Below are 13,887 nucleotides of genomic sequence, written 5' to 3' on the forward strand. Positions count from 1 at the left end.
GTTTTGAAAATAAGCAAAAAGCTGTTAGACTGCAATGTTAAAATTCTGATCACATTACATATGCATAAGGAGATAGTATCAAGAAAAGCTTTATTTACATTTTCTAAGTGGGTTTTCTTTTTCATTTTGTATAAACTAATGAGTGGTGCTGTTAGGGAATATGTGTATCCTTCTTTGTATAATGGATTAAGTGTGAGTCCTGTTAAACACTAGGTCATAAATCACACCATGTTCTCTCTGCCTAATTAGGGGTTTAAAGGGGGGAAAGGTAAATTCCTCAATGAAGGGCCCTACTCACAAGCCCAGTTTGTTATTGCATGGAGGAAGTAGAGAGATAAAAAGGAAAAGAGAAAGAGCAATTTAAGAAAGTGAGTAAGAAGAAAGCCATGAAAATATTTGTGATCTGTTTTTCTTTTCTAGATCTCTCTTTAAAAGTCACTCTAGCTGCTAAGGACCTGGACACATTATGAATTTCTTTTTAAAATCAGTGTGGTGAGAAGTAATAAAACAAGTTGCTCAGAGAATTAAAAGCCTCAAAGTATCTCTAATTTGTTTTAAAAATGTGTATACATAGAGAATACAAATAAAGTCAGTTACAGGAAAAATTGAGTCAAGTAAAATATCTGTAGGTTTTTCTTTCTTTTTTAGCTACCCATATCTTTACAGAGTACACAGAAATCTTGCCATTTAGTCTGTTACATATTTCAAGTTCAAAAAACCCCAATGATCCCAGTTAATACACTCATTTTGTAGTTGAAGAATTATCCCATTAAGATAAAATGAGTCTCAGACAATATTATATCAACCTGGCATGTTCCCAGAATACAGTTATATTCATGGAATGGTTATATTGATGGAATAAGTCAACTTACAGTGAACTATCAAGAGACTTAGAAGGGTGTTATACAGGATCTATAGAATCAGAATAGCACAGACAACTCAAGATACATTAGTCTTTAGGCATATCATTCAGCTACAGATCACTATTCATAATGAACTTCACTGATATTTGACTTTATTTCACTTTGTTTTGTCTTAGGCTTGAATTGCTCAGGGAAATAAAAAAGAAAAATTGATATGAATAAGAAAAGCAATGAAGATATCTTGATTCACCAGCTTCTCATTGTATTCACAATAGAAGGGATCCATTTACTACATTTCCAACAACTTGTTTCCAATCACCAAGTAATGGACACCTAAAGGAATGGTAGCTACATACACAAGGACTTTGAATACCCAAACAGTTGCAGCCTTTTCTTCCTGCTGAAGCACCAAAACTTTGTGTTAGTGAACTCTTGATGAGGATCATGGTGAAACATGACACAGTAGCCTTTGTCTCCAAATTCTTCTGTGTCTCTTCTGTTTGTCTTGCCATCTTCTAAGAACTTAGACATTTTCCAGGACACTACCACCTCTATTCTGTCTCATGTAAATTGACTTTTTAATACTACATCGGTTTTCTGTGTTCTGAATGTTCATCAATTTAACAGTAACATCAAAAGAAATGAAACTGATTAAGAGAAACATGCATAAAAGGAATTTCAGTTTTTTTAATTAAAAACTAATACTAAGAGAAGATATGAGGAAAGTAAGATAAAGAGGGAGGAAAAGGTTCTGTTACCTGTCAGAATCAAATCTGGGACAACCACAATTGTTAAAGAGTTGGATGGAAGGGTCAGAAGATAGAGAATTTATAGACAGTTTTAACTGCTTTGAGTGCTTACTTTTTTATTTAAAGAAGGGTCTGGAAATGAACATGATGTGGTATTAACTGAATTTTAAAAGCATTCGGTGTTACTGATCTACTTGAATATTTTTCTAGTTACTAATTGTCCTGGCTTACCTTTACTACAATTGTTTTTGGAAAAGTTTATACCAATCCTACAAATCAGAATGTATAAATCCTATACACGTCTTCAAATCCGCTTTGAAGGGATCTCTTTTTATTGTTTCTTTAATTTTTCCCCTCATATTTTCTGATTAATTTTCAAATAATTTTACTTGTACATTTCTTGAGAAGTTTGCTGCATTCAGTTGAAAAGCTATTCATGTAATTCACCAAACTATAAAAGTTCTATAACAGATACATATACATTTTCTCCCTCCTGCCGCACACATTCCCCTAGGGACAAGTAATGGCTGACTGTGCTTAAGTAAATGTAGAAGAATGGAATGGAACAATAGTGGGATGCAGAATAGTGGCCTATCTCTAAAACACATATTTTGGCTTAGAATCTTCATCAGCCTTTTAACTACACGTCTGTTCTAAGTTATTTTATATAGAAGAGCACAAAGAGAGGTAGAATAAAAAAATCAGATCATAATATTGGAAGTTTATACTCCACTCACTGTCATAGAATGGATGCATGAACAATAGCTTTTTTAAAATATCAGCTTACAGGTGTTAAATAGGACCAGTATGTTTCCTCTTCTTTCATAATCAGAATTTGTCTTGCCGTGAAATAGCTGATTTTGTATGCACTCCTTTAACTGGCTCCAAAACTTATTAAGCACTAGTTCATAGAAAACTAACAAATTACATGCTATCATCTGGCTGCTTAAAATAGGTATTTCTGAGTAGAAGAAAAAATATTCAAAAATATATCCATTACCTTAGTCCTAGCATTTTCTTGAGAATAAAAGCAGATGTGAACACGATGCAAATTTAATGTATTTGAAATGTAAAGGAAAAATATAATACACCTGGTTAGCGTTATGCAAATTGCATGGGTAAAATTTTCCTCTAGGGATAACTCCAGTTTGTTCTCTAAATTCATTTTTTTAAGAAAGAAGAAAGAAAAAATGGAGACAGTATATTTCCTTACACTGATGTAGAGCAATTTTCTTATCCCAAGAATTTAACAAAGCAAACATTTTAAAGAATTAGCATATGTGACTCCTTATGATTATGAACTGTCTGGGCTTAATTTTTGGTAATCAAACATTTTTATTACTCCAATTTCCTGACAGCGTCCTCAAAGAACTCACCTTACCATAATTGGTCTTATTCTTAGGCAAATGTATTTTCATTAGATTTAAGTGTTCATTTCTTAGCTGTGAGTATTTTTAATCATAGTTATACAAAATAGTGCCAACAACAAGGAATGGGGTCAAATGATTTGGATTCAATTCTTAAAGCAGATTTACTGAGAAGAACTTGAATACATTATGTTTTTGAGCGTCTTCATTTGTATATCAGGGTGAAAAAATTTATGCCTAACTGCCTTGTTTTGAGTATGTGAAGAGATAACATATATAAAACAGCACTATGTACTATTTGCATACCATTACTATTAGATCCAGAAAATACCTTTAGATAAATAATCCATCAAGAATGATCCTTCCCCCACCCCGCCTCTGTGTGTTTAGATGTTCAACACAAACAAACAGAATTAATTCGTAGGTCTAACTCATCCTATTTATTTTTTTGCTCAGGACTAACTCTATCAACCTAAACATGTCAGCAGTGCTGCAATAAGTTTTAAGACTTTACAAAAACTTTTACGTCTTTACACATTTTTTTGGTAGTGTGTTTGCTAATAGGAATAGCCATCCAAGTCTTCAGGAATCCCGAACTCGGAAGTTGTAATTTAAAAAAATCTTCCAACGTTAGCTGCTAAGCGGTTTCCACGGGCATCACATTTTAGGCGGCGCCTGATGTGGACTGGCTGTTTAAAGTAAGTCGTGGAGTGGGGCCGGCGGCTCACGGATCCCCGCCAAGGTCTCCGGTCCCGCCGGGTTGAAGATGATGTAGGTGGTCCAACCTCGTATCAAGTTGCACGTTCGATCTCAGTCTGCAACCGAGGAGGCTCTGGGAATCCACCCAGCCAGGCAGGAACAGGGTGAAAGGAGTCCAGTAGGGGGGAGTAGTGCAAAGTGAGTGAGGTGCGTGTGTGTGTGTGTGTGAGTGCGTGGTGCGTGCACAGGACAGAGGCTCCAGTAGTGAAACAGAGTCCTACCCAAGTTCCTAGGGCCACCGCGGCCGGGGTTTTCCGCCCTCCCGGGACAGCGGGCGGGAAGTGGACCCGCCCTGCCTCCCTCCCCGAGGCGGCAGCGCCCCCGTGGATTTGGGGACCGGGTTGCCAGCAGAGGGGTCGCTCGAGGGTTTCAGGGCGTGGCCGGAGCGGGGGGGTGCGTGAGGAGGGGGAGTGTGCGCGCGCGCGCGCGTGGGGGGAGCGAGTGTGAGCGCGGGGGGCGAGTGTGAGCTCGGGGGGCGAGTGTGCGGCCGCGTCGCCATTCCCCGTGACGTCAGAGTGTATTGTTGTGAGCGGGGCCGAGCGAGCCGAGCATCCCCGGAGCTGTCACCGCGGCGGCCGCGGCGGCGGCGCAGCACGAGCCCCGCACGAGCAAGCGCGGCCGGGCGCCGCCCCCCGCCCCGCGCCCAGCGCCCGGTCCTCGTCCCGGGCGCCGCCGCCGCCGCCGCCGCCGCCTCCCCCGCCCCCAACCCGCCCGCCGCGCGCCGCCGCCGCCGCCGCCGCCGCGCGCCCCCACCCACCTCCCCACCCCCTCGCCTCAGCCCTCCCACCCGCCGCCGCCGCCGCCGCCCGCGCGCCTCCCCCCGCCGAGCGAGTGCGGGTCACCGGGTCACTGGGTCATTGTCTCCGCGCCCGAACCCCGAGCACCCCGTGGAATCCCCGACGTCATCGGCAGAGCCATCAATGAGATGCAAACATGAAAGACAAGAGGAAGAAGAAGGACCGCACCTGGGCCGAGGCTGCCCGCCTGGTACGTACCGCCCCCCGCCCGCCCGCCGCCCGCCGCCCGTCGCCCGCGCGTCCCGCCGGCCCCGCCGCTCGCCCCGCGCCGGCCGCCGCGCCGCCGGAGACGGCCACTTCCAGCCCGAGCCGCCGCCCGCTCGCCGGGCTCCGCTCTTTGTTATTCCGCGGGAGTGGGCTCGCCCGGGGGCCCCCGAGTGTGTGCGTGCGCGCGCGGAGGGGCGCAGCGATTATCCGCGGGAGCCCCGCGCCCGCCGCGCCCGGGACCGCCCGGGACACTTCGGCCGGTACTTGGCGCTCGGAGCTCGGCTCTACCGACTCCACGGCTGAATCTCCGAGCGCTCGCGCCGCTCCGGAGACCTTTGTGTGGCAATTACCACTCCCTCCCGGCCCCTCCGCCCCGGAATTCATCAATAACTCTGTGCACGCTCTGGGTGTATGTTCGGCGTTTGTGAGTTCAAACATTTACACGTGCATGAATGCACGATGGTGTGTGTGGGGGGGTGTGTGTCCGCCACGGACTTGCGGGGCGTGTGCATGCGGGGCTAAGGTCGTTTGCGTGTCTGTGTGCCGTGTCGTGTGCATTATGTATGCACACGGATACGTGCATGTTTTGTGTGGACCCAGTTCGCTGTGTTTGTAGGTATTGTGCTCTACTCGATATTTGTGTGTACATCTTGTGCACGTGTGTGAGTGTGTGTGTGTGTTGGGTGAAGTTAAGTGAGTGCCATTTGTCGTGGCAGGTTCAGAGGGTACAGCTAGGTGTGTTTTACTCCTGGCTTTCTGGGCGGCGGTGTTACTTGGCGGCTGTTCCTTTTCTTTAACCTTTCGGAGCTTACGTTTTAATCATCGAAAGAATGTCTCTATAGAAATGCTGGCTGGCAGAGGGGCGTCGGCATCTGTGGTTAGATGCATGTATGTGTACGTGTGTGTTCTTTTTCTTTTTCTTCTCACTCCCCCCCCCCCCATCTTTTAAAGGACAGCTGAAATGGGTTTGTTTTTATTTTTAAGGATATTTCTGCACAGTCTTGTCTCATGAGAATGCATTTGAAGCTGAGTTTTTCGGGGTTTGGGCTGCATAAATTAAATATTTATTCACTAACTTATTGGCTGTTATAAATTGGCCAAAAGAAAGCAGGCTGCATGCAGTTGTGTGTGTGTGTGTGTGTGTATGTGTGTGTGTGTGTACCTGTTATTGGGTTGACTTTGTAAAGATTGTTTTACTCTAACTGTTGTCTTTTTAAAAGGCTTTTGAGTAACTACATTATGCTCAAGGACAACATTTGTCAAAAGTAATTATCCGAGTTTCCTTGAAGGGCCTTACTGCTATCTCTGGATTCTAGCAAACGTTTTTAGATAATTGGCCTTATTGCCCAGCAAAGAAGTGACAAAAGTCTATTTTAATTGTAATGTGGTTATTGGTAGCAGGAGTGGCCTGGCCCTTTTACTTCTTCGTCTGTTAATTTGGTAGTGGTGTGTGTTATCATTTCTCTCCTTATCGGTAATTGTGTTAATCGCTAAAGCTAAGTCACTCTCTTTGTGGATGAATGGGAAGGTGATAGTCATTCTCTAATGAACTGTGTCTGGAAGAGGGAACTTGGTGGTGGGGGTATGTGAGAAGTGAGCAGTGAGTGTTAAGTAGATAGGAGATTGATGTTATCACTGAGGTTTTATTTATTTTTTATTTTTTTCCAGAGCAAGAATGTGTTACTTATTGTTTGCTCAGCCATTAATTCAGAATTGTGTGGGGGTGTTCAAGGCATCTGAAAACGTGTTCTTTGGACTCATTGGAGTAACAATCAAGCACTGTTATGGAGCCTCAGTGTATATATTTTAAACAAGTGAACAATAAGTTGATTTATAAATATTTAAAAGTAATGACTCACGAATTAGCCATCGCTGCCTGCAGAGAATAATTTAATAAATAACATTATCCTGATGGAATTTAAAGCTAGCCATTTGTATTCAATCAGTATGTGATATGCAAAAGGCCAGGCTTTATTTTGTTGAATCATGACATTTCGGTATTAATGTATCTTGTGTTAGATTTCTAAGTTATGAATGTGTGTGTGTGTGTGTGTGTGTACGTGTGTGTTGAAAGTTGAATTTGTCTCTTGCAAAGTTCATTAATGGGAAAAGACACACTAGAAGTCATCAACACAAAAGAATTAATGATAGACCAGATGTCTCTATTTTAACCAGACATATTGAACTAGTAGTTATGGTAATTTTTCAATTTGGTTCAAGTTATTTTTCCCCTGGTAGTTGTACAAATGTGTATGTGTTCAAAATGTGACAGTTGAAATAAAAGACTGAGTAAAATAGCAAGTAATTGTACTGGAAATAGCATTTTCAGAAATTCATGATTTGTAAAAATGAGTTATGACAATTGCTAACTTATTTTATGAATAGAAGGAGGGATCTGTATGGGTAATGACAACAATTTTTAATGTTCTTTATATGATTACATGAACATATATAGACTTGAACTCTCTTCCAAACTTGCATACTTTATACTTGAGAGCACTAATTCACACTCAGTAGAAAGTGAATTTTAAAGCATTTTTGTAGATAGTTTACAGGTTTTACGGTGCTGCTGCTGAAATTGCTGTTGTTTAGGACTTTTAGCCTTTAAAAATTGAATATTAAACTAAGTAACTGATTTTAAAAGTAAAGATTAAGGATCTGTCTATATGTGATTCTTGTTCTATGTGAACTAAGAGATTACTCAAATTCACTAAGAGTAGCCTTTCAGTTCATACACACACACATACACACACACACATACACACACACACACAAAATCTGCTGGTATGAATGTGTGCTTGACTGTATGTGTGATTTTCTTACAAGAGGACACAGGAGAGAGATAATTCAAAATATGTACTTCTAACTGTAACCAAAAGCCGATGTTTAAATGTAGCTTTGCGTTCATTTTAAGGGGAAAAAAAAGATATGGAAGAAGAGTAATTCTTTCTAGAGTAAGAATTTCCATACATCACAGAATTCTCCTTTCTTTGTCAGAAAAGATACAGTCTCTAAATCTGCAAACTCTTAAGTGGCAACTCCAGGGGTGGGGGATGAAGGGGAATTTTGTTTGAGTTATAGAGGCAGCTACATCTCTACCATTTTTCTTTTTCTCACATAGTGTGAAATGCTTGTAATGTGGTGGGCTTGCTCAGCTTACAGAATGACTGCTGGTATAATTTGCCTATATTTTCAGGAATGCAGTGATTATGAACAGGCTGCCATCTTAAAACAGTAATACCACCCCCACCCCCCACCCTCTCACCCCCACCCCCACCCCCACCTCTTCTGCCCAGCATCAGTTGCACAATTTCGGCCTTTAGCCTCCTCCCCTCTCCCAGCAGCCTTCTGCAGTTGTACTTGTTACTTTGCGCATTGCCATTTAATATGGAGTCTGCTCCCAAACCCGGTACATTTTCATCTGTTTCATCTGCTCTTCTGAGAGTGGAGAGTCTCAGAGGATCCCACAATCAAATGGAAGTATCTTCTGTCTTAATATTTGTAGACCACAATAAGAATAAAAATCAAAACCATAACTCATGTCGAGCTGGGGCTTTGACTTTAATCCTTTTGACTTTTATCCCAAGTCTTCACTCTGTTACTATAAATACAGTTTAAACCATTGTGAAAGGATCTTCATGCTTCTTTGTAAAAAAAAAAAAAAATGGGGATTTGACAGGACTTTGTTTTACTGCACTAAGGGGTTTCTTTGTTACTGGCTTAACAGAACATACTGTTATTTATATATTTATTCTAGGCTAATTCTTTTTTGACATGCAAAAACTGTTTTGCTTTAAGGACTTTAAAAAAATAATTTCATCACTTTGTTGTATCTGTAATGCTGCTTTGAGATAGTGATTCAGTGTATTAATTTGTTCCTCCAGAGTTTCCTTTTATTTGTCTTATTCTTTACAATCTTTGTTTAGTCTCAGTGGCACCTGGAAATAAATCGTAACATCTCAGTAGCTTTGTGCTTAGCAACAAGACTGATTTATTTACTCACAGTGAAGATAAATTCATACGGATAATGAACATCCTTTGGTTTCTTCTTCTTTTTTTGTTGTTGTTTTAGTTCAAGGTGACCTTTGGAAAAAATTTAAATAGCAAATATTTCTCATTCTTTTTAAGAAAATAGTTATCTGTTTCTTTGTGCCACAACAGGACTTTATTGAAGATTTTAAGTAAATTGAAGTTTAATAAATAACAGTATATTAAAAATTAACTAGGGGGTTTATTAATTAAAGGAAATCTGTGTGAATCTGTTGCTCAGCAAAGGTTCTTTTTGCATAATGCATAACATTCTAAATAAACTATTAGGCTTTCTCTGAAATAAAACTGAATGGTACTGTCAGTTGTTAAAATAGAAAACAATTCATAATTGTTAATTTGCTGGTTGCTTTGCCTTTACTCTTGATATTTTGGAAGTGTCATTTCTCAGGAATCATAACTATGAAGAAGAGGGAGAATGTTGAAATTGCTTTTGGCTTTTGTTTCCTCATTGTGTTAGTGATGTTTAAATTTTAGGATATATTCAGGTGTCTTTGAACAGCAAATATATTTTGACTTGTGATTTGCGGTCACCCCAAAGGTGCACATGAGCGTAACTTTAAAAAATGTTTATTGGCTCATGAGCCTGGTTAATCTGCTTCAGCAAATGGAGTTTTATTTCAATCACCCAAATTTCACTTGCTTTGATTCAGCTGATTTTTTTTGAGATCCACACTTAGCATCATGTCTTCATGTCTGTATCTCATCATCTCTTCTTTCAAATATGGAATGTAAATTTACATTTTGCAGTTTGAATCATAGAAAAAAGTTTAGTGATCTCTATATGCCTATTTAGAAAGAAAATGAGTTTCACATTTGCTAAAATGTTTTTAAAATGATAAGTAATGGAAAGTTAGGCCTCACATTTAGGTTGTTACTTTCATTTCCTGGCTGACAAGAGAGTAAATTTTAAGAACTGTTTTCTTTGAGTGTTTCTCTTTGATATAGTCTTTGATAGCTGATGTTAGAAGTGGAATGGATATTTTCTTAGCATACCTGAGGCCTTTAGACTTGTTGAGTTTTACCTGTAAAGGAATTTCATCACGGAAAGCCTAACCAGGAAAGGCACTCAACAGTTACAAAGGTAGTAGCTGTAAAACTTGACTCGTATGCATTGCAAAAGTGAAACATGGCCCTTAAATATCTTGTGGGACTCTGTTTAGATGGTTCAAATGCTGGAGGAAGACTTTAAAGATATATCCTCAAAAAGTATAAAGCTCATCAGAGGATCAAGAAAAAATGTAGGATGACTTAACAGACATTGTGTGTAGGTGACAAACACAGGAGTGATTAAAGAGGTCATCGATTTATGGGAGAAGCTATGTGGTACCTGTGGAGATGCTTTCATGGATTAGTTGAAACCATGGTGGATCTTGAAACAGTACATATAAACTGATGATGAGAAGAAAATTACCTAAGATAGCTCTATGGACAAGGAGCCAGGCAAGAGAATAGGTTCCAGGGAGTAATGAACAGTTGAGCTTAGAACTATCAGTCTAGTCAGAAGATTGGAAGAAGTAGGCCCTGAGATACAAAGGAAAATTGTGGTGAGATTGGAAAGGGACTTGGAAATTACTTCAAGGCAATGAGATATAGTATGGGCTGGTGGGGTAAGGTAGCAGAGGGAGAATTAAACACCCTGGCCAGCCCATGCTCACAGAGAAGCACAAAACAAACTATTACTATACTTGGATTCATACAGGGTGAGTGAGAGAGGGCACCTCCTGTTTGGAGGTGACTAAATGTTCCCATTAATTGGCGACAAAGAATCTGAACAACAAAATTAAATAATACGCATTTATTCTGTTCTACATTTAATACCAAATAAGACTAAGTCATATCTTTAAATCACATGTATTACATTTGCAGAAGACATTTGTTTTCTAAAATACCCTCTTGAAATCAGTAGGTAGCTGGAATGATCTCAGTAATTGTCTTTGAGGGTGGTTTAATGGCATGTCCAGTATTATCACCATGTCCTTAAGGGACAGTGCTAGAGAGGACTTTGATTTTATTATGGTCTGTCCTACCTCTGTGGGGGGAGTGTGTGTGTGTGTGCGCATGTGCATGTGCATACACATTTTGGCTGTTAGGAAATTGACTGATTAGTTGCATGCATGCATAGGCAGCATCCAAGGCTGTACCACACTGCCATTTCAGCTTGCCCACTTTTCTCTCTCTTCTCCCCTTCTTTCTTTCTTTACTTTCTCTCTCCCCTTTCATCTCTCTCTGTCTCTTCTTTTCCCTTCTTCCCCTTTCTTCTCTCTCTGAGTGAGAAATCTGTGTGAAGTTCTGGCTATTCTAATTTTACATCTTCCACTCCCCCCACCCCACTCCAGAAGTTGAGGGGTCCAGCTCCTGGCTCCTAGGTGATAGGGCATGGGGAGTCTGGAACTACTTTCAGCTATTTGCCAGCTCTGAGTACCTTGATTGTTCTCCTTTTGTCCCTTCACAGTTGGTAGCAGCGGAAATCTAGCCCTGACTGAAACTTTGTCTGAAGAGCCCTTAGGGAACAAATAGAAACATTATATGATTAGCCTCATTGTTTTCATTATTAAACAAATCTACATAAAAGGGTGGCAATTAACAGCTTTATCTGCTTGAACTTAGACACCTTCCACTCCTCTTCCTCAGTATTTCCACTTGAAGTAGTAACAATTAACTGTTGCTGGTTTTAATGTCAGCAACTGACAACACTAAATTCAGAATAGGCACTTCTCCTGGTTGATTGACATATAGCCCTCTGACACATTCTTATGTCAGTTTAAGGCAAATTCATGGCCTGAGGTTAGAGCCAAAGGGCTTGTCAGAAAATTGACTTTAATAGCTGAAATATATAACTTAAATGACAACCCAGACCTTAGCTTTGGTGGAACTTTTAGAACTTGAGGAATTCTCTAAGGTGGTTCATACTTTGTGGTTAAGCTTAAAAATGATGCAATGTATTTAAAAATATGCATGCATAAATTTAATTTGTAATAAAATTATTTGTCATGGGTTTGTTTTACATACTTTATTGTAGCATAAATTAGATCAGGGAAAAGTAAATCATGATTTTGAAAATAATTCTACAGATGCCAATTTGGGGCAAATACTTAATTTCTGCAGAAGTTGATTCTGAATGAAAATAAGTTATGTTAACTTTAAGGGAATAGAATGGACCCTCTTCACTTGATATTGGATTTTGCTCTTGTTTTCTAGCTTAGTTATGGGAAGTCATGATATAGGGAGGGTATCGTTTATTAAGTATTTATAATGACTCTATGTGTAAGGTATACCTATATCAAAACCCCTTAGCTATAGTGTCTCTGGGCTGTCTGTCTTCTTTATGACCCTCCATATTCTCAACCCCCTACCCCTACCCCATAACACAAAAATACTTTTATAAGAAAATTGCCATTTATAGAAATTTATGTAACATCTTTGAAACCTTGTAATGAGAAATTGTTATAAAGTCTTCCCTAAATACTTTCCATTTGGTTTCTTCTCTAAATCAACCTTAGCATTTTGGTCAAATATTACTGATGCTCTCCTTGCTCTCTTCCTATCCCTCATTCTTTCCTCCTCAATTGAGTGCTTTTATGTTTTATCTTTTATCTTTTAGGATTCTGTCTATCCCACTATTCATTTTCATTGTCTTCTATTCCCCTGCATTCTCACCTATCCCAGCAGCAGTTTTCTCATCTTGGGATGCCAGCCCTGATCTTTATCCTGAATTATAGATTTGTATCAGTAATTCCTAGTGTTTGTTTCTAGATACTGTGGATATTTCAAAGGACATTTATTAAGTTCATTTAACATTTATTGAACACTACCCATAAATGCATCTTGCATTAGGTATGCCAAGACGAAGTGACAGCAGAAGGGACCAGATCAATGTATATGCAGTTTTGACCTTTCAACTAGTTTTTGTCTCTTAATTTCTTTTTCAGATCTTACTTAGTAAAGCTATATGTCCCTCTAGCACAGGTCAGATCTTACTGAGTAATTCTTTTTCTTAGGCTTTGCTGGATTACTTTAACGTTAATGACTTACAAGGCCAGGAAGAATCCTGTTTAATATAAGCAGCACTTTTTAAAAAGTGATAGATTGTATTCTCTAATAACATGCAAATTTAATTAGAGTGTTCCATCCATTATATACCAAACCGCTCAACTTCTAGTAATTTCTCCAGCTGTAAGTTTCCCTTATATTCTTTGAAAGCATAACAAACTATTGATTTTAATGTTAGTTCACTAAGTTCATCAGTATATTTTATCAACTTTTGTGTTCAATTTAATTTTGTGGGTTCTTTTTTTTTCTAAATTGCCAACTTACTCAAAGGTCTTTGGGTCCAAATACATAGTCTTGTATGTCTAAAATGTGCTTTTACTTTTTTGCATGACTTTTTTGTTCAACCATTTAATTTCACATCATAGACCCACAGACATTATGAGAATTCGAAATGCAAAGGGTGAGTAGATGGCCATGACTTTTTTATGTCATCCTTACTTTTCTCCTAAATGAGAGTCTGAATATTGTTGTGATGTGGTATAAAGTAGTCAGAAGCAGCTTAAAAAATAAGATCTCACAACAAAGCTCAGTACATCTTCCATTTTAGAAAGTAGAGAAACTTAGCAGGAAAAAGTGAGAGGTTTCATGTTGTCCTCACCTGTGAGTGCTAATTTAACTAGTTATAAAATTGTTCTGTTGACTAGCCTTAGTACTCTGGAAATGTTCATTTATGCTTATGCAATAAGGAATGTGACACCTGGTCTGTTGTTTGTTAGTTATTTATTGCAACTGGAAGTTTTACATATCCTCTTCCTCCTTGACATCTGATGATTTTAGTATTATTGTATCAATGTTGCTGAGTAGATTTATCTTTATTCTACTTGGACCTTAAGAATAAGTATTTAATTGTCACCAATTTATTCTCTAATATGTGAATTCTATTGTATAGAGCTTACTCATTGCACTGCATCCTTACAAGACTATAGATTTCTTGAAATCTCTTAAGAGCCCCCTCAACTTTTAATCAGTCTAGCATCTATTTGTCATTAATGGGTTGGAACTTGTATAAGAACTAATATGAATGTGTTGATTTTATCATTTAGAA

The 13,887-nt window shown here is 39.4% G+C and overlaps 1 protein-coding gene across 5 annotated transcripts in view; it reads left to right on the forward strand.

Annotated features, from left to right (window-relative positions):
* Positions 1-4,586: 4,586 nt before the first annotated feature.
* Positions 4,587-13,887, forward strand: part of Asxl3 (ASXL transcriptional regulator 3) — a 159,608-nt gene continuing 150,307 nt past the window's right edge. The window contains exon 1 of one of the 5 annotated variants that reach the window (XM_048363409.1): positions 4,587-4,725. In XM_048363409.1, the coding sequence (XP_048219366.1) occupies positions 4,672-4,725 (54 nt within the window). In that variant the 5' untranslated portion in view covers positions 4,587-4,671. Of the gene's footprint in view, positions 4,726-5,290; positions 5,355-13,887 lie in introns of those variants that run through there. The other 4 variants (XM_048363411.1, XM_048363414.1, XM_048363410.1 and 1 more) reach the window with 4 other exon arrangements.

The sequence above is a fragment of the Perognathus longimembris genome, chromosome 15, assembly GCF_023159225.1.
Source record: "Perognathus longimembris pacificus isolate PPM17 chromosome 15, ASM2315922v1, whole genome shotgun sequence".
Taxonomy (NCBI): Eukaryota; Metazoa; Chordata; class Mammalia; order Rodentia; family Heteromyidae; genus Perognathus; species Perognathus longimembris.